Source organism: Salvia hispanica, chromosome 5, assembly GCF_029641045.1.
Source record: "Salvia hispanica isolate PSC_SH4W2 chromosome 5, Shi_PSC_v1, whole genome shotgun sequence".
NCBI lineage: Eukaryota > Viridiplantae > Streptophyta > Magnoliopsida > Lamiales > Lamiaceae > Salvia > Salvia hispanica.
The window spans coordinates 19,220,643-19,248,442 of NC_142696.1; the positions used below are offsets into that span (position 1 = coordinate 19,220,643).

The 27,800-nt window shown below is 32.6% G+C and overlaps 3 protein-coding genes and 2 long non-coding RNA genes across 6 annotated transcripts; 2 read left to right on the top strand and 3 right to left on the bottom strand.

The window, feature by feature from the left end:
- Positions 1-2,302: 2,302 nt before the first annotated feature.
- On the top strand, positions 2,303-5,509 carry LOC125190107 (Putative methyltransferase family protein). Its single transcript, XM_048087306.2, has 9 exons — positions 2,303-2,355; positions 3,036-3,136; positions 3,593-3,721; positions 3,817-3,921; positions 4,000-4,086; positions 4,716-4,766; positions 4,834-4,927; positions 5,017-5,101; positions 5,190-5,509. Exons 2-9 carry the CDS (start codon positions 3,062-3,064, stop codon positions 5,344-5,346), a joined length of 783 nt encoding a protein of 260 aa, XP_047943263.1. The 5' UTR covers positions 2,303-2,355; positions 3,036-3,061; the 3' UTR covers positions 5,347-5,509.
- Positions 5,510-5,537: 28 nt separating this feature from the next.
- LOC125190108 (uncharacterized) lies at positions 5,538-11,991 on the bottom strand. Of its 2 annotated transcripts, none has more exons than XR_007170848.2 (4): positions 11,670-11,991; positions 8,520-8,570; positions 8,361-8,446; positions 5,538-6,195 (listed from the first exon to the last, which is right to left on the bottom strand). It is a non-coding gene; the product is annotated as an uncharacterized LOC125190108 (long non-coding RNA). The 2 variants fall into 2 exon arrangements; XR_016130729.1 differs by having other exon boundaries at positions 8,520-8,586.
- LOC125190106 (uncharacterized) lies at positions 9,352-11,673 on the bottom strand. The gene has a single exon (XM_048087305.2). It carries the CDS (start codon positions 11,082-11,084, stop codon positions 9,807-9,809), a length of 1,278 nt encoding a protein of 425 aa, XP_047943262.1. The 5' UTR covers positions 11,085-11,673; the 3' UTR covers positions 9,352-9,806.
- Positions 11,992-15,144: 3,153 nt separating the features above from the next.
- On the bottom strand, positions 15,145-19,519 carry LOC148926407 (uncharacterized). The gene is made up of 3 exons (XR_016130474.1): positions 19,433-19,519; positions 17,140-17,291; positions 15,145-15,690 (listed from the first exon to the last, which is right to left on the bottom strand). It is a non-coding gene; the product is annotated as an uncharacterized LOC148926407 (long non-coding RNA).
- Positions 15,519-18,236, top strand: LOC125191021 (ethylene-responsive transcription factor ERF114-like). The gene is made up of 3 exons (XM_048088478.2): positions 15,519-15,652; positions 15,896-16,385; positions 18,012-18,236. The coding sequence occupies exons 1-3, from the start codon at positions 15,520-15,522 to the stop codon at positions 18,013-18,015; spliced, it is 627 nt and encodes a 208-aa protein (XP_047944435.1). The 5' UTR covers position 15,519; the 3' UTR covers positions 18,016-18,236.
- Positions 19,520-27,800: the final 8,281 nt, after the last annotated feature.

Genomic DNA, 27,800 nt, shown 5'->3' on the forward strand with positions numbered 1-27,800 from the left:
CTACAAAAGTTTTGTTAAGGAAATAAATTATTAAATCAACCAAGCAGAAAAGTTTCCCTAAAACTAAAGATTATACACAAATCAAGCAGATTCAATTCAAGCACACTAAAATCAACCAAACAAAATATTCTCACTCTCTATTTTAACACTTCGCCTCTCACTGCCAAACAAAAAAACTTACCAAACCTCTCTTTGTAAAACTAAGGAATTCAAATTTCCACCATACTTCTCTTTCAAGAACTCTGAATAATTTTGATAACTTTCAAACATTACTAGTTTCTACTAAACACATCTCCTAAACAAGTCTCATTTGACGTGAAATTAGACTAAAATTGCGAAGTTTTTACCTGTTGTAGTGAAAAAATTGCAGAGAAATTGTTTTAAAATGAAATAGTAGTATTATTGTTTTGAAAATGGAATATGAAAATTGTTTTGAACATTTCTTTGTGGGAATAATTCTGTCTTTTATTTTATTTTTCTAGTGTCTATTTTGTATTGGTGTATTGAGATGTAGTGGTTTAAATTGATTTTTTCTCTTTAAAAAAAATATTCTTACGTCAATTTTGCATAAATATATTAGGAGATGTTTAATGGTGGTTCTTATAGGGTTATAGCTCGTCCTAAATAATTAAATATGGTCATAGCCCATAGGTGAATATTAGGCAATTTGACACTTAATTATCTCCGACCATACTCCAAAATGAGTTTTAGTGTAGAAATTTTCTCCAACTATACTCTAAACAAATTCATTTTTAGTGTTTTTTTTTTTAAACAAGACCAAATATGATGTAAATTTTGAATTTGGTGTAAATGATTGGAATAAAATTATTTGTTGGTATGGCGTATATCAAAAATGAGTTTGAGTTTGATGTAAATGGTTGGAGATGATTAGGGTTTACTTAAAGTTTGTACAGAGTACTATATATTTATTTTGAACTAAGCTTATTAGAAATTATATAATCCGTCCAAAGTTTATGTATTAAAATTTAAAAAATTAATAAAATGATTAATATTTATACTCCCTCCTCCAATCAAAATAGTCACATTTTATCATTTTGGAATATCCACAAAAAATAGTACTCCCTCCATTTTTTAAAAATAGGAAGAAGGTTTGAAACGACAAGGGTTTTAATGCATAATTTGGTAAAGTAAGAGAGAGTGAGACAAAAATTGGTAAAGTAAGAGCATCTGCAATGCTGCAGATGTCCCATTGCCCTTCCCGGCGGACTTCCCAAAACACCTCCTGCCACGTCATAAGGTCTTCCCAATGCACAATGACAGACATCCCCAAGGACTTCCTGCGCGGACTTCCCGTAATAAAAGAAATTCACAAATTCACAAATTCACAAATATGGAATTTACGTTACAGAATTAAAATTTCGACACGAATACGGACGGAGAAAATGCAACAACTTCATTAAAAAAAACATACATAATTATATTAAAAAAAAAATTACAATGCAAACAAAAGAAAATTAAAATTTCAACGAGCCGTATATATATAGTAGTTTTTTTGTAGAAAAAAGAAAAAATCGAAAGTCCACGCCAGACGTCTGCGTCGTCGCCGCAATGGCGGACGTCGCGACGGACATCCCGCCTCAGCCACGGATGAGCGGTGTCCTCACCGGACGTCCGCGTCCTCACCTTCCGCGCCTAATGGCGGACGTCCGGCGGAAAGTCCGCCGCTACGACTGCTCTAAGAGAGGGTGAGGTAAAGTAAGAGAGGGTGAGAGAAAAATTGATAAAATAAGAAAGAGGGAAAGAAAAAAGTAATGAAATTAATGTTAGTGAATTATGGGTCCATTTTGGTGTAAAGATTTCTTAAAATGAAAAGTTTGAAAGTTGTTATTTTTAGGGAACGGACTAAAAAGGAAAGAGTTGTTATTTTTTAAAAACGGAGAGAGCATTATTTTTAAAAATAAAGAGTTTTTTTTCATACTTTATCCATTTTTTTAATTTATCTTATAATTTACTTACTTTTTCTTCGTATCTCACATGTTTTACCTATTTTCTTTCTTGCGCACTTAGTTTACCAATTTATCATTTAAAACCATGTCATCCACAAATAAAACGAGACTATTTTTTTGGGTGGAAGGAGTATAAAATATTATTTAAAAATAATAAAATGACACAGTAAATTTATAATTTTAAGAAAATTGTTTTAGCATGAATTTAAATACTAGTATAAAACAGTCCATAATTGTTGATATTTAGCATAAAATAAGATTATTAATTAAGATGTTAAAAGAAAGACAAATAAAAAAGAAAAATAAAAATTGTCAAAATTTTCTCTCGGCTCCCCGGAGGTGCCAGTCTACCCGCCCCGAGCCCAACTACGTGCCGCCCTGTCATCAGGTCAGGTTTTGGTTCTAAGAGCGAGCTCTATTGCTTCTTCAAAAATGGTTTGCAGAAATCGAAATTGGAATTGGAATTGGATTTGGATTTTTCCATTTCATAGAATATTGGGATTGATGATGGGGTTGGAAAATTTTGAATTATTGTGCCTGTGCAATTCTTGTTTATATAGTATTATTATGCTGCTTCTTAGTTCAAGCAATGAATTTGTGATGTAGGACGGTCTGCATGTGTCAACTAATTAATAGTAGTATTAGTATCAGAGTCTAACTTCACAAATCACTATCATTTTGATGGCAACCATCTCTTGAAACTATGATGTGGTTTAAGTTTTGACATAATGAGTTATTCTCAGATATAAACAAACTAAGGATTATCCCAAATCGTTGTTGTGACATACTCTTATTTCATTCCATTGATTTCACTATGCATTCGTTCTCTATTTTAGGTGTTAGTGTTTGTTGAGGCCCACTACCCACATTCAGTATAAGTTTCATGGTGATGGCATGACTCACATTATGAACATCACCTAAAACTTCATCGGCTATAAAATTAACAATCTGTTTTGATCTAGTCAGAATAATGCTTTCAGTCAAAACTATGACTCATATTTACTCAAATGATCGAATCTATCAATATCAACTAACTGAATTTGGACAACATGTACATATAACTCGCAGCTTTCTGCTACATTAGGACCATTTCCATGGCTTCCAGATCCCAAAGCAATGGACACAGCTTCTGCTTGGAGCCTGAATTCAAACAAGAAGAGGAAAATAAGGTAATAGTACTAACATTTCCGATTTCCTCTTTTTTTGTTGAAAGGTGACTTCAAAGATGATCAAAATAAGAACCTTTTTCCTTTTCAAATGCCATATAGAATTATTGATTAATGGCTACTGTTTGAGTTAATAGTACTATTTGTTTTTGTTTTTGCTACGGTGGAATCGCCAAGCCTTACTCTGTCATTAGGATGATGAGAACAGATAATACTATATAGTATTTTTTATTATATCCTGAAGATTCAGCATAATTTTGCACCCTAAAATGTGATTGTCGCCGTGTCTTCTTGATATTACATTGAAAAGCTACATTCTGTTTGTATTCAAAACAATTGATTTTGTTATATTTTTTTACTTCATTAATGTAGGTAAAGTGAATAATTAAGAACTCAAAGCTTCATGAAATGTTTATCCATGTAAAGCTAAATTTACATTCTTGGCTGTTCTTCCTTCAGTCCCCAGGTATTGAGAAGGATGATGAAATTGAAGATTCAGTTGAATCATCCCCTAATCGAGACATGACCACATATTCTCAGCATTACTTTGGAAGTATCAAAGATGGTTTCTCCATCAGCATCATTGAGGTACTAATCCCTTGCTCTAATAAGAGGAAGTGGTGAGTGTGCTTTGTGTTTTGGGATTTTCTGATATTCATTCTACCGTGTTGCTTTCCTATTAGAACATGAAAGAAGAGTACGGACTATTTGTGTGGCCTTCAAGTGTGATTCTGGCCGAGTACGTTTGGCAACAGAAATCACGGTTTTCTGGGGTTAATGTTGTTGAGGTGAGGTGAGATGAGATGGCTATTACTACAGTCGGCCTTTTTCCTGGTTTTACTTAAATCTCATTTTCGCTAAAACAGCTCGGTGCTGGAACTTCATTGCCTGGACTAATTGCTGCTAAAGTGGGCGCGGATGTCACCCTGACTGATGACCTTAGCAAAGCAGAGGTCGTATTTTCTTGAGCCATCGCCCTGAATACATGTGGGTTCGTATTTCATGTTGGAAATCTTTGTGATTGGTAATGGTTATAGATTAGCCTGCACTGCTTTAGGTCATTTGCCATCTGTGTGTCACAGTTTTGGTGTTTACGTAATTGCTTAAACTTGGAATTCCACTATTGATGTTCAAGATGAAAAGTTAAGTTTGAGTGGGTTATTTCTTAGTTTTACATGTGGATTTTGCAGTGTTTTACATGGATGAGTTCAAGAACTGCTTCTGTTTTTATAGTTCTTGATCAGTGGAACTGAGAACTTTAGAGTTGGATTGATTGATGATGTAAAACAGACAGAGGTTTAATTTTGTTGAGCCATCATCATGAGTTTTCTTGTATAGATTTTATGTTGGAATAATCACAGTTGAAATTGATTAGCTGGCAACGCTTTATAGTATTTTGTTGCGGAATTTTTTTGAACTTGAGCTGGGGTTATTCGTCTCTTTAATATGTAGATCTGAAGTGTTTTGTACATTTGAGTTCAAGAAAGAGTTCTGTTTTTATATTTCTTACTTAGTGAAATTGTGAGAACTCTTAGTTCTGTTTTTTAGCCTAATCTTGATTCTGCTATTTCACTGCCTCTAGGTTTTGAGTAACATGAGACGTGTTTGCAGCATAAATGACCTCAAATGCAAGGTATGCATCACTGTCTTGTTCGTTTCATGTGATAACGTGTTCTTTATTAGGCTTTGATTCAGTGTAGGTTATGGGAGTGACGTGGGGTGTATTTGAAGCTCCGATCTTCACTCTGCATCCTAAAATCATTCTTGGAGCTGATGTGCTCTACGACACAAGTGGTAAGATTGAAGAACTCTTCCATTTCCTCTATACATAATTCATCGAATCTAATTACATTTTTTTTAATCATGTTGTTTGCACTTCACAGGCTTCGATGATCTATTTTCGACGGTAACATTTTTGCTCCAGAAATGCCCAGATTCGGTTTTCATCACCACCTATCACAACAGAAGGTAATTCTTCAAACACCATTTGTCACTTTACTCCACAAAAATTGATTTTTTTTCAAACAAGAAAATGAGATAGCAGTACCTTTTATAGTGGGCATCACCTTATTGAGTTCTTGATGGAGAAATGGCGTCTGAAGTGTACAAAGCTGCTCGACGGCTTCTCCTTCCTGCCTCCTGACAAGGCGTCGAAGCTGAGTGGAGATATTCAATTGGCTGAGATTGTTTTGGATGAAATGAGTCTCCGGTGACCAACAATTTCCGCCATGGTTATAAGAGCCTCTGTCTCTTCTGCTCATTGGCTGTGGCGTGGTTGAGGATCAAACAACTAGTGACTATGAGTATCTTACACTGCCCAGATCCTCTATTGGATTGATATATCTAAGAATTTTGCAAATTTGATTAATGAAAATTCAAGATATTGCCTGCGTAGAAAACAAGAAGTTCCAAATGAGAAGATGGCTTGAATCTGTTCAAAGAGATGGTACAAACTAGATAATGGTCTCTATGACATAAGCAAATGATATTTTTGATTGATGCAAATGATAAACAAAGGTTACTTGCCTAATAGTTTGTCTGGTTTAAGGTCTTTTAAGAAAGAGAGAGGATAAGATGCACAAGTATTTTTAAATGCTTATTTTTTTATTAGTAAAAACATAAAAAACTCTATGATTAAAATAGACAACTATACTCGATCCAATCACTGACGAATTCAAGTTCTTGTTTGAGTACTTCAAATTTTTGTTTTTTCAAACTCCAAACCCATTAGCTTTCACCAAAGCCACCACCACTGTTGAAGTTGTGCAGCTAGGACAAGTAATCCAGATTCATTGAGACTGAAATTAAATTCTGTACATACCACAAATTATTTTAAAGTTCAGCAGCAAATCCATACATAGTTTTAGTACAAGAGGAGTTGCATATTAGGAAACACAATTTTCACATAATGCAGTATCAACCAACTATTGCAAATTCAGTTTAGACCTCATCAAAACTTCACAAACCACACAAAAATTTTCCTTCTGAATAAATACCAGCCAAGTCGACTGAACAACGGGCTTGTAATTCATCTCTTGCAGCGCACAGCTAAAAGCCTAAAACTGTTCCACATATTAAGAAACAAAATCAGTCAGTCTATCGTCATGGTACTGTTTTCGCATTTTAGATGAAGTGAATTGATCATAACTATGAAAAATTGCATCACTGAGAAAAGTTCAACAAGAAACTAAATGGATCCCAATTCAAATTAGATGGAGAATCCTGTGGCCAACAAATCACACAACGCACTACTAACCTGAACCAATTCACACAACACACGAACACGAGCAAGTTGTAGTTTTTTCTAATGCGGAAGAGTTAAAAGTATTACTGCAACTGTGCTGTCTAAGCATGAAGAGTTTCATTAGGACTTCTTTGTTAGTAGTTATATCATTATTATTATAGCTTCAAGTCTTCATTTGTAGATTAATCTTACTTATGTATGGACAGCTCCATCTACACAGACCTATGATCATTATTTTAGTTCCAAATAAAGTTTTATATCTGTAATTCTGTTTCCACTCAAAAATGATCCCTTGCACAGTTCTAGGCCCAGGGGAATGACAATACCAAATTAAACCTCTTTCTAAGTGTTTCCCGTCCCATTCTACCTCAAATGGATGTATGATTATCTTCGTCACTAGATTCAGTTATTCAATATTCCAAAGTGCATATTCCATCCTTCTCATCACAGACCAGCACACACCAGAGTCCCCAGCTTCATATAAAAGCTTCTCAAAACCACCAAATGTTATAGAGTAAAAAGTGAACAGTTAGTACTATAAAGATAATCGGAAGGTGCTACAAATTCAAAATGAGAATCCTTGTGTGTGCAGATATAGCTTGACTTAAGTTCTAAATTAGGGTCCGGAAAAGTCTAGCTTGCCTTCAGTAGCGACTGCGTCCTGAAATAAGCTGACAAAAAAAGATACTACACTTGATATTGGCTGAAATGCTGGGAGAGGTATAAGTATCAAATAATACAAATTTTGGCCTAAACAATATCATTCAAGTCGGGCACTTAATATCTCTTTAACATTCACTAGAAGGTGACAGGCATGCATCTTGATTTAACCATGTTCCAACTATGCAACGAGATAAAAGAAGGTTTAAGATTTATTAGACAGGCAAGACAGCCCAAAGCTTACAGAGTAGAAGCTAGGTGAAGAGTGGTGCAGTTTAAGGCAAACCCTAGACTTTATGGAATGAATATTAAGGGCAATACCTTCCATATACCAATCTTCATTGTATCCTAATGTTTACGAGTATCAATTATGTTATCCAAAATCCATATAATAGAGTATAACTGAAGTATAATATTCTATGAAAAAGCTGATTAGGGAAAACATAAAAGAGAAAAAGTTGACATTTCCTTAAGCCCAACAACATAAAGAAAGAGGTTAATATGGTAAGACCTTATGCTTGCCTGAAATCTTCCAAATATGAAATACAAAATATAAAATAACTGTGACATTATTAGAGACAAAAGAGTTGTAAAATACTTAAAACTTCATACCATGTTCACCTTAATGAATGATGGTGGATTAGTGAGATTTATCCAACTCTGTCCAATGTTTGCTTCTTTATGTTAAATGGATGAACAAGAACAACCAAAGACTGATGATTAATGTGGCTTTGAGTGATTGAAAACCTTAACGAGGTGAGGTATCAGTTATCCATCTCTTCCTGAATGCATCAAAGTATACTCAGAATTTATTTATCTAGTCACATCCAACATCTTATCAGTTTACTGATCAGGATAGATAACATAATTGAGTATTTTTATCTTCATTACTAGGATTTCTTCAATCCTACCCCTTTCAAATAGGAAATCAACCAAGCAAGTTCCCAAACTTCCAATCCATCTTAGGTAAGATTGGATTAGCCTATGCTATCTTCATCATATACCCTCAATAGAAAACGCGCCCTAGGTGATCTTTACACCAATTACAAATCCTGGCAAGTAACACACCTAAACAGAAGAAGAGAAGAACTGAAGTTTCTTGTAAAGAGGGCACATGCACAAGTTAAAGCAAGATAAGTAATTGTTAGTGTAGGAATGCGGTTGTAAGAGGCTCCATATAAAAGTTGAGTGAGTGAATGAAGCCAAACTGATGGCATACAGCAGACATGACCGAATATCAGTGGAGAAAACATATTTGTTATAATGCTTAAAAAGGCGACATAAATGCAAAGCTAAAGAGTTTTTCAAGTAAGCGTTCCGTACCTAGGGGTCAATTCATATGCTGACTTGCAAAACCAACATTTCCATTTACATTCCGAGTCATGCTGCTGGTTGACCATCCACCAAACCTAAAAAGTAATTTAATATCAGAACATTTAGTTGAAATAACTTCAGAATCAAGAACTTAAACATTATGAATACCTAGAAACGTTGACACAGCAGTAAATGCTTGATCCCTGCTATGATGAGATTCTATAGGAATTGGAAGCTGCATAAGTAAGATAAACAGAAAATAATGGTCTGAAATTCAAACTGTAAACTTTTTAACTGCGTAAGTGACTGCAATTAATATTAAGAAGCTTAAGTTTCCAACGAAGTTAGACTATAATCATTCATAACCATAAGCCACAGTTTTGTAAATAAACGAACTATGCCCTAACTTTCTTTAAAATGAACGTAATCTGCAAAACATTTGAAACTCAGTTCAACCATGGGCTATACGGCCATCTCTCCACAGGAAAGGACTGTTGCATACATTGTGCCTGAACTGATTAGATGCAACACAGAATCCCTGCTAGTAGTGAATGCTACGTTAGCCAGAATTCAGATCATTGCATCGCCAAGCAAATAAAAGGAGGAAGATTTTTCAGATGAATCATGATTTTAATGCGAACCCTAGTGCTAAGTAAGGTAAACATCATACAAGACATGAAGACAAGTAAATCACAACTTTGTGCTGCTTAGATAATGATTTATGAAATACTCTTAAATGTGCTACAGAAGAATTTTTTTTACCAGAATTAATAACTACATAAGGACCTTGGCACCATCAAGTAAAAGAAAGATTGGTAAACTGATTAAATGCAATGATGAACTAAAGCAGTCTTCTCACAGAAACATCCAGCAAGTGCAAGCTAGGCAAATTGTGTTCTGAGAAGAAAATTTAAACATATAAGGACTAGCAACTCATACGGTGCTAAAAATAAGAAGAAACAGAGAGGAAAGAAAAGAAGATTTAGTTACGCAATTGCAATTGGTTAACCGTGTTGTTTATAATAAATTCCAACCAATATTGGTGGTGAAGGTACATGAACTTGTCTATTTCATCACAGAATTCACCCTTTGTGTTGACGAGAACTAACAAATTATTCCTGCAAAACTGTTCTAGAATTTCTCACTTGGCTGTAAATTACAGGATAAAGGAAAAAAAAATATAAGTTGGGATAATGCTAATTATACAACAGTGCACCCTAATTCAAGGCATTCTCCTGATCTGATAGTTGCCGATGATGGGCTCTCCCAATTAAAGAAAGCCCTGGAGTAGTTTGGTCCTCCATTATCTTGGAATTGAACTTTAAGATATCTATGCTGGTTCCAAAGGCCATGAACAGGAGAAATTAAAGGACACGAAGGTGGAAAATATCATGCCTTCCGATCCAGCAGGGACCACTTCACTCAACTGGGAAGTAAGAACATTCTGTCTCTATGTCATTCTTCAAATGCATGGGTACATATTTTCTCTAGTAACAATGGCCAGTCCTCGCCAAGTTGCCGTGGATTCAGCTCCATAGCCACTCTAAATTCCTGCAACGAAATTTTGTGGAGGACTTTCTGTTCTTGCATCTGATACTTATCTGCACCATTATTCAGCATCTGATTCGGATGTGTCCTGCCATTTGGCATTTGATGCTGATGACCAGGTTTGACACCGTTATCTAGCTTCACTGGAGTGGGGCTCTTGTTGGAACTATTCATTGTCGATTCATGCCCCGACCTAGCTCCGGCAAGTTCAATGCAAGACCTAATTAATCCCTTGATATAGGAATCTAACCCATGGTTCAGTACGTTGGCACAGTCCACTGACACTCCTTTTAGACCTTGTGCTAAAGCAATGTTCTCCACCCGGTCACTCAATACATGACTGTCCAACAAAGTGTTGTCATCAAACGTTCCAATAGATCTACAGCTACTTGCAGAAGGTAGAGCTCTGCAAGCTCCACCGATGCTAGCTGTACACAAAGGAACACCGAGGGGTGCTTGAAGTACACTCCTTGAAGAAGCCTCTTTCCTACTATGGTTACCTACCAATTCCATCTGCTCCTTGCTATGTACACCTGTCGGGCTGTCTGGTGATTTCCTCACAGCCGGCATTTTAGCAGAGTGGGAAGCCATGTTCTCTCTTTCATCCTCTGCTTCTTGCACCGATATCTCACTACCAGGTAGTTTCAGATCCCCATTCTCCAATATAGGCTGAGTGGTAGCAGCCACCAGAGGAGGAAAACTAGTCTTTCCATTTGGTCCAAGAGCGCTTCGGCGGTCCCCACCTCTCCTATCACGGAAACCAGATCTAGTTTTCTTCGGTGAAACAGGGAGTATGTCACCTCCATTTGACAAACCTGGTGAACCAGAGGCATGAGCCATGACAATGTGGGACCCATTTTGCTGGTAACCATCAGAACGGAACTCCTGAATACCGACATGCATACCATGTTTTGAAGCATCATTCTTATGACACGCCGGAGGCAGAGACTTTGCACAACTGGCATTTCTAAGTATTGAATGAATAAGCTGATTGTGGAGTGACATGTTCTCCCGTCCAAGAACTCTCAGACATAGTTTTTCGAACTCAACCTTACTCAGTTTCAAATTCAAGAATTTCTGTAAGTAATAAAAGTACTGATTGGATCCTTCAGGCCCAAGTTTCTTTACTATCTGAGTTTTCAACTCAATGAGATTGATCCGCGAATGCTGATGAGGCGGTTGCATCTCTCTTTCTCCTCTTTCACCACACTAAAAATCCATAAAACCAAAAATACAAGCTACCACAGCGATACAGAACAGTGGAGTAAATTAGGGCCATTATACTCCATCTCCCAATACCCAGTTTATAAACATGTACCTTTCTAGTAACCCCAAAAAATGTTAAATCAAACCCATCTCGAACAAGGACAATGGGAGGGTGAGTGAATTCATACCATGAGATCTCAATTTTCAATTAAAACCGACCCTCCCTCCAAAAAACCCAGATTTCAGATACTTCGAATTCTTCAGCTTGGACCCAAATTCTATACTATGATACAAAGAAAACCCTTTATTGACCTATATCTCAAAATCAAATTAAAATACCTCCCTGCAACTCTAAGTAAACCACCAGAATTCAACAATATCCTCAAATCCTACCACACCCAAAATGCCACTCCCTCAATTGAAGATTCAAGCTTGAATTTTCAACTTCAAGTTCAGATTTTTATTCTCGAATTTGAACTTCAAAAATAATGAATCAAAAGAACGTAAAGATTCAAACTTGAAGAATAAATGAGCTCACATAAACCAGAATATCAATGGGCTGACCTTATTGGAGCTCCCACAATTGAGATTCAGGACGAAAAATTATCGTCACAACAATAATACTCTCAGCTTTATTTTTCTTTCTTCTTTTTCGTTTCACACTTCCCATCTGAAACCCATGTAGTTTCTCCTGCCATTGCTTCTTATCTCTTCAAAAACTAGCCTTCACATTTCTCTGTATTCTACGATCCTTATTTTCCCCACACAGAATTTCCTGAATCAAAAAATTGAGGACCCCTTTTCTTTGTTATTTCTCTCTGATCGCGGTTCGCTCCGATGCACGGTCTCTCTCCTCCTTTCTTTCTCGTATTCTAATTGATTAGAAGGTAAATTAAATTGTGTAATTTTGATTACAAGGTAAATTAATTTGTTTTTTAAGTGTACAAAAATTTGTTATGCTCTAATATTATGGCAACATGAATTTCTATTAAGTTTCCGTATGGTTAATACTTAGTAGGTAATTTATCTTGCATTTTTGGTTTGTTTCCTATTAAAACCTACTCAGGGCCCATTGGGCCTGAAAAGGCTACCTAGGCCCGCTACACTTTTCACAATTTTTTGTATTTGGGCATGGAAATTCTTGGCCCAAATTTAATTGATAATTTTCTTAGATCAGTTTAATTGCCCTATAAGTACAAATTAAGTGACTGAGTGACCGTGAGTCGTCTGGTTAGACCATCTCTAAGGGTACACTAAAACTTAAAATGGGATAGATATTTAGTTCCAATAATACCCAAAAATCAATCTCATTTTTGGTTTTTGAGAAAAAAATACCTATCTTTAGGTTTACACTAAACTCAAACCCAAATTTTTTTTAAATTTTGTGAGTAAAAAAACCATAATAGAGAGAATATTCTTTTAAATTTGAGTTTAGTGTAAATGGTTGGAGTAAAATCATATTTGATGTGACATTTACACTAAAATGAGTTTGGGTTTAATGTAAATGGTTGGAGATGCTCTTAGACAGCCACGACAACATTGCGAACTTAGACCAATCTAAGTCTATCTAGGAAATATTGACCAGTCCACTATAGAATATATGAGATGAGCCCCATATGCTTTGACAGTTGGTAGGCTTGCTTATTCGGCCAGTTCCGATTCTAACCGGATCGGTTGACCGGTTAACTGATTTTAAATTTTCATAAATCCTAGAACCGAAACCGGAATCAGAACCGATCGGTTTCGGTTTGGAACCGGTCGATTCCGGTTCCGAACTAGAACCGATGTGTAATTTTAATCCAAATTTATTTATAATTTAAAATAGTTCAATACTAAAAAAATAATAATCCAACATCTAGAAATATAACAAATAATACCTAAAAATTCAAATAAATACACAAAAAATAAAAACCAACAATACAATAATATTCATATATGGATTAGAGTGATGTCAAGTGTAGTAGGTTGGACTACTTTATGTTAGCAATTTTTTAATACAAAAATAGGAGTTCTAAACTTTATCAATTTTTTTAAAAGAATGAGTTTTAAACATTGAATTCCATTTTCCCTTTTTTTGGCTAAACAAATATTCAATGGAATTTCCATACCTAATTGATCTTGTTGTGACTTTTTGGTTTATGACGGAACAATTACTAAATTATTCATAAACAGGTTAAAATCGTATGAATTGTTACGTAAATTTATTAGTATAAAGTTAAATTTCTATCATATGAAATGATATTGTATTTGTATAAGTTTTTTGGAAATTAAAAGCAAACTTCAATTAAATTAGATTTATTAGTATATTAAATTAAAAAAAATTGAATTATAATCCGGTTCCCGGCTAGGAATCGGTAAGTTCCGGTTCCGAACAGGAACCGGTTTTATTTAAAAAGTTGGAACCGGTACCAGAACTAGGACCGGTTTTTCCGGTTTCGGTTTCTCAATTAACCGACCGGTTCCGGTTCTGATTTCGGTTAATCGAAAACCGGAGAACCGTTTAAGCACCCCTAACAGTTGGGAGTCTAATGCACGATATGCTTTTCACTCGAACTAATAAGACCCTAAACCCTAAATTAATAAGACTAGTGAGATAAGTCATTCATGCTTAAATCTGAAGGATGATATCTCGGTGACTAATCATGTTCTCCCTCAATTCGTGAATAGGAGTTCCAATTTCCATTTTAAATAAGTCATTCATGCTTAAATCTGAAGGACGATATCTCGGTGACTAATTATGTACTCCATCCGTTCGTGAATAGGAGTTCCAATTTCCATTTTAGATAAGTCATTCATGCTTAAATCTGAAGGACGATATCTCGGTGACTAATCATGTACTCCCTCCGTTCGTGAATAGGAGTTCCAATTTCTATTTTAGCTAGTCCGCAACTAGGAATCCTAATCATTTTACTCCTTCCGTCCGCGAATAGGAGACCAGGTTCACTTTTACTATAAATGGTAATAGGGTCTCACCTTCCACTAACTCATTTTACTCACATTTCATTTAAAACTAATATATGCAAGTAGGACCCCTATTCCACTAACTATTTTCCACCCACTTTTCATAATATTTCTTAAAATCCGTGCCGCTTATAAATGGGTCTCTTAAGTCCTAATGGCGGACGAAGGGAGTACTATAAAGCGTAATTGGGCCTAACATTCCACTACTCATTCTACTCAAATTGTTAGGATCATCGACTGCAATATTAGTTTTGATATTGTCCGCTTTGGGTCAATCCCGGCCCACACGGATTTTTTTTAGGCCACTCTCAAAAGGCCTCAAACTGATTGGGACTGGACAGGAAATATATACACTTTTCAACTTCCCTCACTCATCCGATGTGGGATGAGTTTGTACCTAACACATTTCATTTAAAATTATATACAAGTGAGACTCATATTCCATATTTTTTTTTCCAGCCACTATTTTTTAACATTTCTTTAAATCTATATCAAAAAGAAATAGTACTTCTAATGGCAGACCGACAAAGATAGTAAATAACATTAAACCTTCATCATTAATTTTGTATAGTATTACTTTAACTTGGTCAATAGGACAATATTTTTTTTATTATTTAATACAAATAAATCGTGACATCGTGGTAGTATTATTTAATGTTTAGAAATGATAAGATTGTTATTGCATTGAATCATTTCTTAACTAAAATCGGGTTGTTAATTCCTTGAGGTGTTTAATAAAAATGGTTTATTATAGAAGAACTTTGGCCTGTTATAAATTAATACTCTCTGTTTTTCAATTTGTGTCTATTTTAATTTAGCACAAATTTTAAAATATGAAGAAAAATGAGTTAGAAATGTTTGTAGTACGTAGGTCCTCTTTTATATATTAGTTTAAAAGTATAATATAAGAAAAAATGAGTTTGTGAAATGTGTTATCTATTTATAAAAATAGTAAAGTGAGGTAAGTTAATTAATAAGGAATGGACCAATTTTAAAACTGAAACACGTGATGGAAGGAGAGAGTATTATTGAAATAAATATTGAACTAGACAACTCTTGCTAAAATAAGTTAATCAAATAAAACCAACAACATGTTTATTAAATACAAGTGATAGTATTAAATATCTAAAAATACATGAAGAATTAAATAAAGGATTCTCCCGATTACTTGTAAATATAGTATTGAGCTGGGAGTGTGATTTGGATCATACATTTGTACAAAAGATATTACTACTACAATTTAATTTCTTACAATAATACAATGGTCGAAAGGAAAGGAGCCATTTACATCACTGACAATCAGACAGGAATGAACGACCAAGTCAACTCACCAAAATTCAAACCAGTGACAGAAAACCCTAGAAAAATGATGACTTTAGAGACCAATCATCTCCATTAATTCTCCTCAATACTCCATTTATCTTAACGTGCACGTCCAGAAACTGAAACAACCATGGATGATCATGATCCAATGCATGGGTTTGGGAAGAGGCCTCTCGACATGTCTCCCATCGTCACCGCCCTCTCCCAAGTCCTCTCCTCCACTTCCTCGGAATCTCTCTCATCCACACGCCCTCAACCACAAGGTGCTTGCTGTATATCCTTCTATCTCTCTCTCTCTGTGCTGTGTTTTTAGAGGAAAAGTAGTATTTGTATTCATTTGCTTAAACCATATATCTAAACAATTAATTCAAAACGATCATAAAATTAAAAGGGTCTGTTTATAGGGTAGATAACTCTTCTATCTTGCAGTATATAACTGACCTAGAATGTGCGTCAAGATGATGATAAATATGACTAACTTTGTTGGTTTGACATGAAATGATTAGCAAAAAATAATGAAATGAGGAGACACTACAGAGGAGTCCGCCAGCGGCCGTGGGGAAGATGGGCGGCCGAGATTCGCGACCCTATCAAGGCCGCGAGAGTGTGGCTTGGCACCTTCGACTCTGCGGAAGCTGCGGCCCTTGCCTACGACGAGGCCGCGCTTAGGTTTAAAGGAAACAAGGCAAAGCTAAACTTTCCCGAGAGGGTTCAGGGAAGAACTCAATCCGGATACCTAACAAATGGATGCATCATTCCTAAATTTTCTACTCAATCTCAAACTACTAATCGTCAAGAAAACTGCATCAACATTGGTCACTCTAACCATGGAAATTCATCTAATTCGCAAGGGTTTTATAGTGGAGAGCCTCTTGTTTCCGAGGGCTCGTCTCGTGCGGCTGTAGCTTCCGATGAAGATGAGCAGAAACTGCAAATTGATACCCAATTTGGAACTTCCTCTTGGGGAGAATATGCAGGAAGCAAGAGGATGAAAAGGTATTCTCTTGAGGAATAATATATATCATCATTAATTCATTTACATGGTTTAATATATGAATATGGAGTTAATTAATTAGTTGGTAAGACGTTTCTCATCCAACTAATAGATCGAGGGTACGAATTACATAGTGCGTGTAAGTTGTAACTCTCGAAAATACATATCTCGTAATTATAAGAAATTATACGTATCCTTGAAAGTGTTAAGGTATTAATTTTGGTTTGCATTATGATATACTTGCCACGGGTATAGAGCAGTTGATTAGGGGCTTATCCTAGCTATAATATTAAAGCAGGCTTAATAATTAAGCTTTAAACAGAATGAACTATCCCGTACAAACTAGGACCAAGCTACTTGTCTAGTATTTTTCATTTTAATTTTGAGGTAATAAGCATAATGTGATTACCAAATAGCTAACCATAATTTAATTTTAGAATCAGATAAGACCTTATACATTTGCTCCTAAGAAAAGAGAGAATTTCACAATACATGTTTGATATAATGAAATAGAATGAAGGTAGGAATTGAGTGAATATAGAAGAGTATTTCTAAAGAAAAGAAATGAGAACAAAATTCGTAGAGAGGGTGAGAGAGAGAGCAAGAGAGTATAGTAGTAGTATTATGCAAGAAGAGATGTCCAAAATGTGAGAGAGAAATTGTGAAGTCATAAAGTATAGAAGGGAAGTCTTGTCATGTAATACAATTTAGAAGATAAGGAATGAGTAATTAATACCAAGAATTGAGGAAACTCACAATGTAGTTGGAATGTTGATTTTGTTCACACCTTCATTTCATCATACCAAACACATCCTTAGAGTGATGATCCGAGCATGAAAGAGGGGTTTCACTCTATGAAATTTTGTAGGAAATATAATTGCTCTTGCGTATGTACGTAGAACATTTATCTGAACATTTTATTTAATTAGTATAACGAAATATGGAAGTAGCTGCCAATTTTTGAGAGACAGGTACCTCAATAAAGTATTATAGGATAATAAAGAAGAGGTGCAAAATTATGACATTAGCCTGTATATAGGACAGCATGTATGTACAAAGAGATAAACCGAATATTATGGGATATGAAGATAAATTATATACATCTTGAAGGATATTGTTGGCAATTGAAATTAAATATACAAATAACTATCTCACGTCGGTGTTCATATAGAACTGAAATCACTATATAGATCTCATGGGTTGGACCCCATGAATTTCTATATGATATCCATACCTGAATTAAAATATACTAAAAAATAAGGAGAAGTATGTAGAGTAGACAATACCCTCTCTTGGGAACAAACACAAATATTACGAATGTAAAAGAAATGATCACATGAATTATTTACCTAGGTTGATACTTGCTATGTGTATTTACGTTTGAGGCATTATCAAACCAGACTTCACTATTATCGCATCATTTTAGGTAATATAGAGAACCCAAAATTATATCACAAGGAAATATATCTGAATAAATATATTGTAATGAGGATAGAAAATATAATGGGCCTAAAATACGTGAGACTCCATATTCCAACAATCACGAGACATGCTTAGAATTAAAAATTGGAAAAAACTAGTACTACTATATATTTGTAGCAGATGCTGATGATTCATTTAATTTACAGATGAAGTCCATCAATGAGGAATGGGCTGAACCGGTGAGAATTTCGACACACATACGCTCGTTCATTAAACGTAACAATAACTATTTCTATATTTATTATGATGTGTATGTAGGATTCTGAATATTAGATGAATAATATTTGGATGTTTTTGTTGGGATTTCAATTCTTTGTGATCAATATGTTGTTATACACTGTTATTAATAAAAATTATTTGTGGGATATATATACCTGAATATGTAATAAAATTGATTTGTAAAATAGAATGTGAAGCTGTTTAAAAAGGAATTATGTGGGGTAGAGTATAATGTGCATTGTGCATGTACTTAATTAAACATTTTAGGTATTTTACATTTAAAATCACTTCATAAATATTAATTAACATTAAATTAAATAAATTAATAGTTCTTATTATATATTAACCATTATGTATTAATTTAGTAGTATAAAAAAAGGTAAAAAATAATATATTGACTTTTTATTAGATATTAGATCATTCATCTATTTTATATTATTGTAAAATAATATAGTACTTAATAATAAATGAATTTATATAAATTTAATTTAAAATATAAAGGCTTTAAAGATTGGATTTTTATGATCAAGATATTTTGAAGATGTTGGTGGAAAAAGAGAAAAATGCTTTGTGGTGCTATATAGTTTGAGACATGACAAGGCACTAAAATGGCAATGCTGATCAGCTTGCGAAGACCTGTTTACGGTGACCTCATCTTTCTAAATTCATGTCCCTTGAAATAAAATGTTTCGTGCGGGACCATTTCATTTATCAGCCTATTTCTAATTTCCAACTATACTAACAAATTATATTTAATATATATAAAAAATATAGTAGTAGTATAATTTATATGTAATTGTTTTATTTAACTACTACTCTTGTTGTTCCAAGATAATTAAAGTGTTTTTTTTTTTTTTTTGTACGGAACTTATGAAATTGATGCTTAAAGGTTAAATTAAAGTGAAGCTATAGTAAATTATGAGAGAAAAATCGAGAGAATAAAATTTTTTGTCAAAAAGAAAAGGTTTAGAGTATTATTATTGCTACATATATTATCTTTACAAACTAAATTGTCTGTATATTGGAACAATTCAAAAACAAGAAAACTAGATACAGGAATAATTTCATGGGACGATGAGATTATATATATAGTATAACCCAATTCCATTTGAAAGCAGTGAGATTCCGGATTCACTGCTTCCTAAGAAATTGTGAGGTGTGAGAAATCTGTATCAGAATAATTTCACATGGAGAAATTTGTGATTATCTAGATTGCTTTCGAAATATACATGTTGTTATTTGTATATTTGCACAACTTATATACACATATAAGCTTTATATATATAAACACTTGGATGAGAATGAAGCAGAGTAATTCGATACACAGAGATGAAGAGAGGAGACTCGCCTGGCATGGTAGAGACTTGACCGTAGTTAGGTAGTTCCAAAGCTTGAAAAGAGAAGTCTAAAATAATAATTATCGATATGGGCATAGTATAGAAGATAAAGTGGATTGAAATAAGTAATATATTTTGCTTTTTAATTTTAAAGATAATAAGTGTGAAAATGAAGAAATGTTAAAGGTCATCGAATTCGGCCTGCCTTTTAAATCGAATCTCAATTTTGAGGTGGTGTTTTTTATTGACTTCATCGTTGATAAATGAAAATCGATCATACACTGTATTATTGTTGTAGTTAGCAGAAATATGGAATGTTCTAAAGCTGTGGACTTTGACTCATTCACACGACTATTGCATCACATTTGGAGCTATTCAAAATTTTACACTCACAGAGTAATTATCATCATTGACTTCCCCATGATTGAGCGGTTAAGTTTGACATGTGAAGCCATGTAGTCATGTATCCACAATAACACATGACCAGACCTGGCAACAACAAAGCTTGAGGATAAGTACTTAATAAATTCAAGTTATATATCTATATATTGCTCCCCTCCACCACACTTATTATTTTAGCAATTATATTCTCCTCCCTCCCGATTGCGGATGCAGAAATAAATTTTGGCAGGGGCTTTTTGTTAAAAATTTTCATACCATATACTTTCTCTGTACGCAATTAAATATCTCATTTTTCCCACTAATAAATGTCTCATTTCACTTTTACTATTTTTGACCCTACATCCACTCACATTTTATTATAAAACTATGATGCAAAAGTAGGATTCCGTTCACTAACTTTTTTTATCCACTTTCCTTCACAATGTTAAATATTTTTTTTAAAACGTGATTCGGTCTACAATGAGATATTTATTCATAAACGGAGGGGTACATTATAAAAAATCATAATAATAAAATTATAAAAATCCAAAAATATCTAATACGCAAAATTAATCCAACACAAGTTTAACCAAAAAAAATAAAGTTCTTGTTTTTGTTTTGTTACAATAAATATCTAATACATAGAAATGCATAATTATCTAATACACATCTCGTTTCAAATTTGTGGGAGAAAGATTCAATATTTTTTTTCCCATAAGGAATAAATTTGAATGGAGTAGGGTTGAACAAGAAAATCCTTTTTATCACTAAATTACTTTTGAATAATAAAAAACATCAGTTGAAATTTAGGAAATAATTTTAAAAGTAATAAGTAACTTCAAATTATAGTTACACTTTTTATAATATAAAAACTTTCCACCGTTTAAGTAGGGAATAGGAATTGGCGTTTTCAACTATTATTATTAATTATATTTATTTATATTAAAAAGCTTTTATTCATTTCTATTTTCTTCCTCGTCCCAATTCTATGCCGGTGCCATTGTTCTAAGAAGTTTTCTCATTAATTTTATTTTTCAGTCCCTCCTTCCTATTAAATCTCCTTCCCATTAAACCTCAAAACATATTAAGTTGGGAAGGGCGGAAGATAGTTTGTAAGAATGTTGAAAAATTTTATAGTAGAAATTTATTACTATAAAAATAAATTTATGAGGGGTTTAAGCCTCTCACCTCCTCCACTTGTGTCTGTCATTGTTCCCTCTTTTTCTTCATAGTTGAAGCGAAACTTTTCAGTATGGTATTTAAGAAAGAAATGTTGAGGATGTTAAATAAATAGATAAAAAAGTAAGAAAGAAAAAAAAAGGTGGAGTATAGAATAAAGTAAAAAGTGAATAAAGTAAGAGAGAGTAAAGTAAGAATGAGAAAAAAGTTACTCCATGGAAATGACTCAACTATGGGGGAACTTTCTAAAATTGAAAAATGAATCAATTATGAGAGAACGGAGGGATAGTTAATTTTATTTAAATAGTTAAAATTTGAGTATTAAATTATTTAATTTTAGATGACTGAATTATCATTAGCGAGTATTTTGTACTGGAGTATTAGATCAACTAGTATCTCACCAGTGCTATGCACGGAACATTAAATTTTCATCTAAAATTTATATAATTCCAAATAATTATGTAGCACAAATATTAAATGAAATATCATTTATTATAATTAATTCATAAATATTAGTAATAAAAATCTTTTACATATCTAATACTATAAAAACTAAACTGTAAACACACATCAACAATATATAATTAAAAATATATATAATTCAATAATGAAAAACTATTACCAATAAATGGAAAAACAATTAAAAACTTATAATGAAAATTATTAATTATTGAATAATATAATTTGAATATAAACACACACGTAAACTGACATTACAAAACTAATTAAAACAATCATAAATTTAAAACATTAATTATACTCAATCAGTTAGAATTTGGATTGAATGATTACATAGAAAGTTGTAAGGTTGGCAGATTTTAGGAATATCTTTCTTATATATTTATTTATTTGTGATGATAAATCTAAAAATAAAATTTAAGTATTTATATAAATATGATAAATGTTTATAATAAAAATAACATTCACATAAACATGTAAAATTGAGTAGACAATTAAACTATAATTTATAGTATTTTAAATTGTCCATTATGAGTCTTAAATTATAAATGTATTTAATAATAAAATATAGTACAATATTAGTACATTTGATCAAAATAGTTACTTTTATTAAAATAAAGTTGTGATGTAAGTACCAAATTATGAATTTGGTATAATTTATGTAAAAAAGTTGCGAAGAGTAATTTTATTATATAATGATAGCATTGATAAATGAGCATATTATATAGAAAAAAAATAGCAAGTTCAAAAATTATTTCATTGTACATATATATATTGTAATAAAGATGACCAGATTCAAATTCAATGTACATACATTTGACTTATTAAGATTACAATTTAGTTTATTTAAACAAATAACCTCATACATGCATTCAACATTATAACTAATATAGTTAATGCTTTCTAAAATGACATTGAATTTCAATCATAAGAGAAACAATTGCAATTTATACTTTCTATCCTAAATCATTATACCCTAAACTCTAAACCTTGAAATAATCATTTTAAAATATATACTATTTAAAATTATACAATATTTAAATAAATATGTTAAAAAATAAAATTACAGTATAATTAACATTATCAAATAATTATGCACCAAAAAAAATGAAATAAAAAATAATTTATTGAAATTAACTCATAAATATCGATTAAAACCTTTTAACTAAAAACAAATAAGATCAAACACAAACATTGTAAATATTTATAGAAAACAAATAAATTCAATGTTGATACTATCATCACCCAAAAATGAAAAAATATAAATAAAACTTTTGTGCTAAAAATATGTACAAAAGAACTATTGTCAATACCTACAATTTTATATTTATAGGGTAGACACAAGTTTTAGTCATTTATCATTCATTATCATTGTCTTTGAAAAATTTTTAGTTTACTAAATTGAAGATGTAGAAGAACCATGGACTATGAGGGGAAGAAATTGAATAAAAAGTATTTTGATTATAGTCTATGTTAGGGGTGTGAATTCGGGTACTCGCGGGTACCCAAATCCGAAAATTCGGGTATTCGAACCCGTAATCTCAAAAATATCATAACCAATACCCGACCCGTATGTGAATTCGGGTACCCTAATACCCAATGCGGGTACCCGAACCCAACTAATCAGGTACCCATAAACCCGGAATTATTATATTTAAAATTTATTATTTTATATAAATTAAATTGTGATGAGAATAGAAATTATTAAAAGTAACACAATACTTATACTCCCTCCGTCCCCGATTAATTGTCACTCTTTGACCGGACACGAGTTTTAAAAAATATAAAGAAAAGTTGGTTTAAAAAGTTAGTGGAATGTGAGACCCACTTTTTTATATTGGTTTTATAATAAAATGTGAGTGAAGTGAGTTAGTGGAATGTGAGACCTACTTACCATTTAAGGTAAAAATGAAGTGTGACATTATTGAAGGACGGACCGAAATGGAAAAGAGTGACAATTATTAAGGGACGAACCAAAATGGAAAAGAGTGACAATTAATCCGGGACGGAGGGAGTACTATTTATTGACTATAATTCTATATTGTACTATAAAATAGACATTAGACAAATAGAAACTTGAAAAAGTGAGGCACATGAAAAATTTATAAATCTACATGTGATTAAATAAAGTTACCCTAGATTTACCCTATGGGCCATAGGCCCTATACTAAATAAAAAATATTTATCACAAATACATAATTAATCAGGTTTAATCGGGTATTAGTCGGGTACCCTAATACGGGTTTCGGGTACCCTAAATCCGAAAAATCCTAACTACCCAAACCCGTACCCGAACCCATAATTGGGACTGGGTCGGGAATACCCGAAACCCGTGGATTAAATTTTCAGGCCTAGTCTATGTTTTAGTAATTCTATTTGGTGGTATTTATGCCTAGTTTATACTTTCTTTTCTTGCTTGACAGAAAGTGCAAGGCACATCAGACCACTCAAATTATTTCATTTTATTTTGATCCTTAATATGTACTTACCCTATGATGCTAAAATAAAATTGTAGAATTTTTATGAGCACGTATCATTTATCGTGATTTTACTAATTGAATGCACGGTTGATCTTGGTGACGAATTTGTCTGTCTATACCAAAAATACATAAATTGGAGTTTGAAATTTAAATTTTACAAAATACGCATATTAATTGGCTCTTAATTTCACCAATCCTCCTCCAACAATCAATACAACCCAATGAAATAAATGCAATCTTATTCTAGGACTAGAACTTTGAATAATAGAGAGATCATCGCCTCTATTTCATCCACACACTTCTCTCTTCCTCCTTCATCTTCCTCAACTCTCCTTCCTTAAGACCTTAACAAAGCTTATACTATTATTACTTTGTACACTTTGTTTGTCGTTGATATATACATGCCACCCCGGTCGCAGTCAATTTTCTTTCCGGAACGTCGCAAAATAATATTTTTGACTCCTTGCTCGTGTTTTCATCGTTGCCGAAGAGCGGAAAGAGCCGACTAAAGGAAAATGAGAAGACTAATATGAGATTTGATAATATAATTAAAAACAAAAAATACATATTTCAATATAAAATAATCAAAAGTCCTTACCAATATTGGCATCAGAACCTGAGTTCTGGAACCGTAATTTTGTTTTCCCTCCAATGTTTTGAAACATTGGAATGCAGGATATGCATATCCAAACACCAAGATGTTCCCAATATAAAAAATGAATTAGAAAAAATAAAATTAAACCATTATTAGTAAAATAAAATACATACATCAAACTCCCGGTAATCAATTCCTCAATCATCTTTGCAAATGCTTATTAGAATCTCCCCGCTAATAAATATCTCTGACCAACAAATTCAGAAACAAATGGTATGAATTCAAATACAATAATTGTAGAAAACTGATGCACAAATTATTTTTAGAAAAATAAGGAGAAGTTGGATCAAAGTTTAATATTTCAATAGCATTCGTATAATAGTATTATAATCATAAATTTCTCAATTGAATGCAGAAAGTGAAAAGCCATGAATCCGATTGAAGTTTTTTTCAGCTATCCGATCGGGTATACCCGAATTACCCGATTTATTTAATTCTTTTTTGTTTTTATAAATTATTTAGTTAGTCTGATTTTTAAAATTTTAGAAAATTAAATGGTTAACTCATGACTGGATCTCAATCAGGGTTAGGATACCCCCAAAATCAAACGTATTTTTTACTATGTTAATGTGTTTTATGTTTATGTATATGCAGTAGTATATACATGGTGTATATGTTAGGGTGTGTGTGTTTAGGTATATACGGTACTCCGTGCCTCCATGGTGCATGTGCTACTGTGTCAGTGTTATTTGTTTATTTAGGATTGTGTATGCATATAGTAGATTAGGTACAGTACCTTGTTTTTTATGCATTTTATGCATTTCCAAATAGGATCATTAGCACTTAAAATACTACTCCATATAATAGTTCAGCTTTGTATAAAATAGTGCAGTACATTGTACTTTTCTATTATTAAAAATATTCAGAAATTGGGACCGGATACCCGATTTTTCGGGACTGGATACCCGAGTCGGGTATCCGGGTATCCGATTTCAGTTTCGGATCGGGTATCGGATATCGTTTTTTGGGAAATTCGGTATCGGGTACCCGAAATTTTCGGATCGGGTATCCGCGGATACCCGATTTGACAGCCCTAGACTTATATTTCTAGGGAAGAAGAAAGTATCAAACTAAATATCTAGAAAACGTATAAATTGGAAGGAAATATTCATTGGAAGATTTCATATTCATTGGAAGATTTCATATGCTCCACTACTCCACTAAACCATCTACATAGCAGTTATAATTACTCTAGTTTATGATTTATATATGATTAAAAAGTATTTATTTCATTTTATTTTATTATAATATTAATAATGGCAATTTTGTAAATATCTCCAAAACTCCCTTTTTATATATTTATAGATAGATTATGTAATAATTTAATATTTTTTATTATATAGATTTATATTTATGTTTGAATTGTGAATAGATAATATTAATGTAATAAAAAATTACTCCCTCCGTCCCAACTAAGATACACATTTTTTTTTGGAAATTTTCTCTCTCCAATTAACACACTCAACCACTTTTTCTCACTCCTATTAAAATATCTATCTTTCTTTTTCTCACTATTTTAATACTTACACCCACATTTTTTCTCTTCAATTAAACACATTAACCAATAACTCCAAAAATTCCGTGCTGACCAAGGAATGTGTCGTCTTAGTCGAAACGGGGGGAGTACTAATTATTACCAACACAAAAGAATAGAACTTTGATTAAAAAATTACTAACTACAAGTTACCAACACATAAAAGAATAGAAATTTGATTAAGTAAGGGTAATAAGGTAACAAACTAAGTTATCTTTCTTTGATTTTTAATGATGATAAATACATCTACCTCCAATTATCCAATCAAAACATGGAAAAGAATGTAGGCCTCTTTTGACCGAAGAAATAACTTGGACTGGTAATTATTTTATTTTGTAAACCAAACAATAAGTAAAGGCATGATAAATAATAGCGAAACATATCTATCAAACGGAATTTTAAAAAATTATTTGACTTTGTAAAGAAAATTAGAATAATGAATTAGTGTGATGTATGCCATATTTTTATATATTAATTTTGCAATAAGATATGAATATTATGATTGAGTTGAATTGCATGCTGAAGGGCCTGAAGGGACAAAATGGGACATTTTTCACAAGAGGAAATATCATAAATAGACGTACCACAATTATTACTACTTCAATACAAAAATTACTGACTTTCTCGAGTCTCGACACATCCAAGTCCAGAGGTGTTCCATGGGATATTATTCCATAGTTTCGTTTCCAATTTTCGGTTATGAAACCGCCAATTTTTGTTCTAGTTTCAAACCAATAGTTTTTGGCTGGTTTCGTTGATTTTTATATATAAGAAGATAAATTTATTATTTATAAAAATCAATGGTCCATATTTTAAAAAAAAAATGCTTAGTGGCCAATGACAATGGTTCATACATAAAGTTGGATCCATGAATTTAAAAAAATATATTTGATGGTTGTCTTTTATAGGGACATTTTTAAATATTTGTTCTTCCTTAATAAAATGGGATGAATTGAAAGAGCATTTTTTATAGCTATATCGTTAGATCTTTTACTCATCGTTTTTAATGGGATATAAACCCCTTCTTTTCTCGTTACCTTTACCTTTGTTTATTCCATAATTCATTCTTATCTTTACCTTTTTATATTATTTTTAAGATAAATTTATTGTGTTGAGAATGAGATTGTTTTGTAACTTTTGTTACGAGTTTTGGAGCTGCATGGGGCTTTGATGCGATTAACTGAGTACGGAGTACTCAGTTATGTTGCAGACAAGTTAGCTTATATTAGGGGTGTGAAAAATACGGAGTAGTAAATATTGATATACCGGACTTATCATGTCAAAAAAAATAAAAATTACTGATTTTTTGTATACTGTGATTTTCAGTACAGTATAATATCATACCGAAAAATTGTGGTATGATAATGGTATGAATTTTCATATACAGACATACCGAAATTATACCATAAATTACGGGATATACCACAATTTACTGTATATATATACCAACATCAATGTACTCTATAAAAATGGTGTATATACCTCGAATACAATGTTAAATATATTTATAAAATAGTACTAGTAATACTTAAAATAGTAGTAATACTTCCTCCGTCCATAAAAAATAGATAAAATTGTAAATGACACGAGTTTTATTGCATAATTGGTAATGTAAGAGAGATGAAAAGTAAATATGGTGAAACTTGAAAGTAGTTTAGTGGACTGTGGAGCCCATATTTAGAATGATGTGT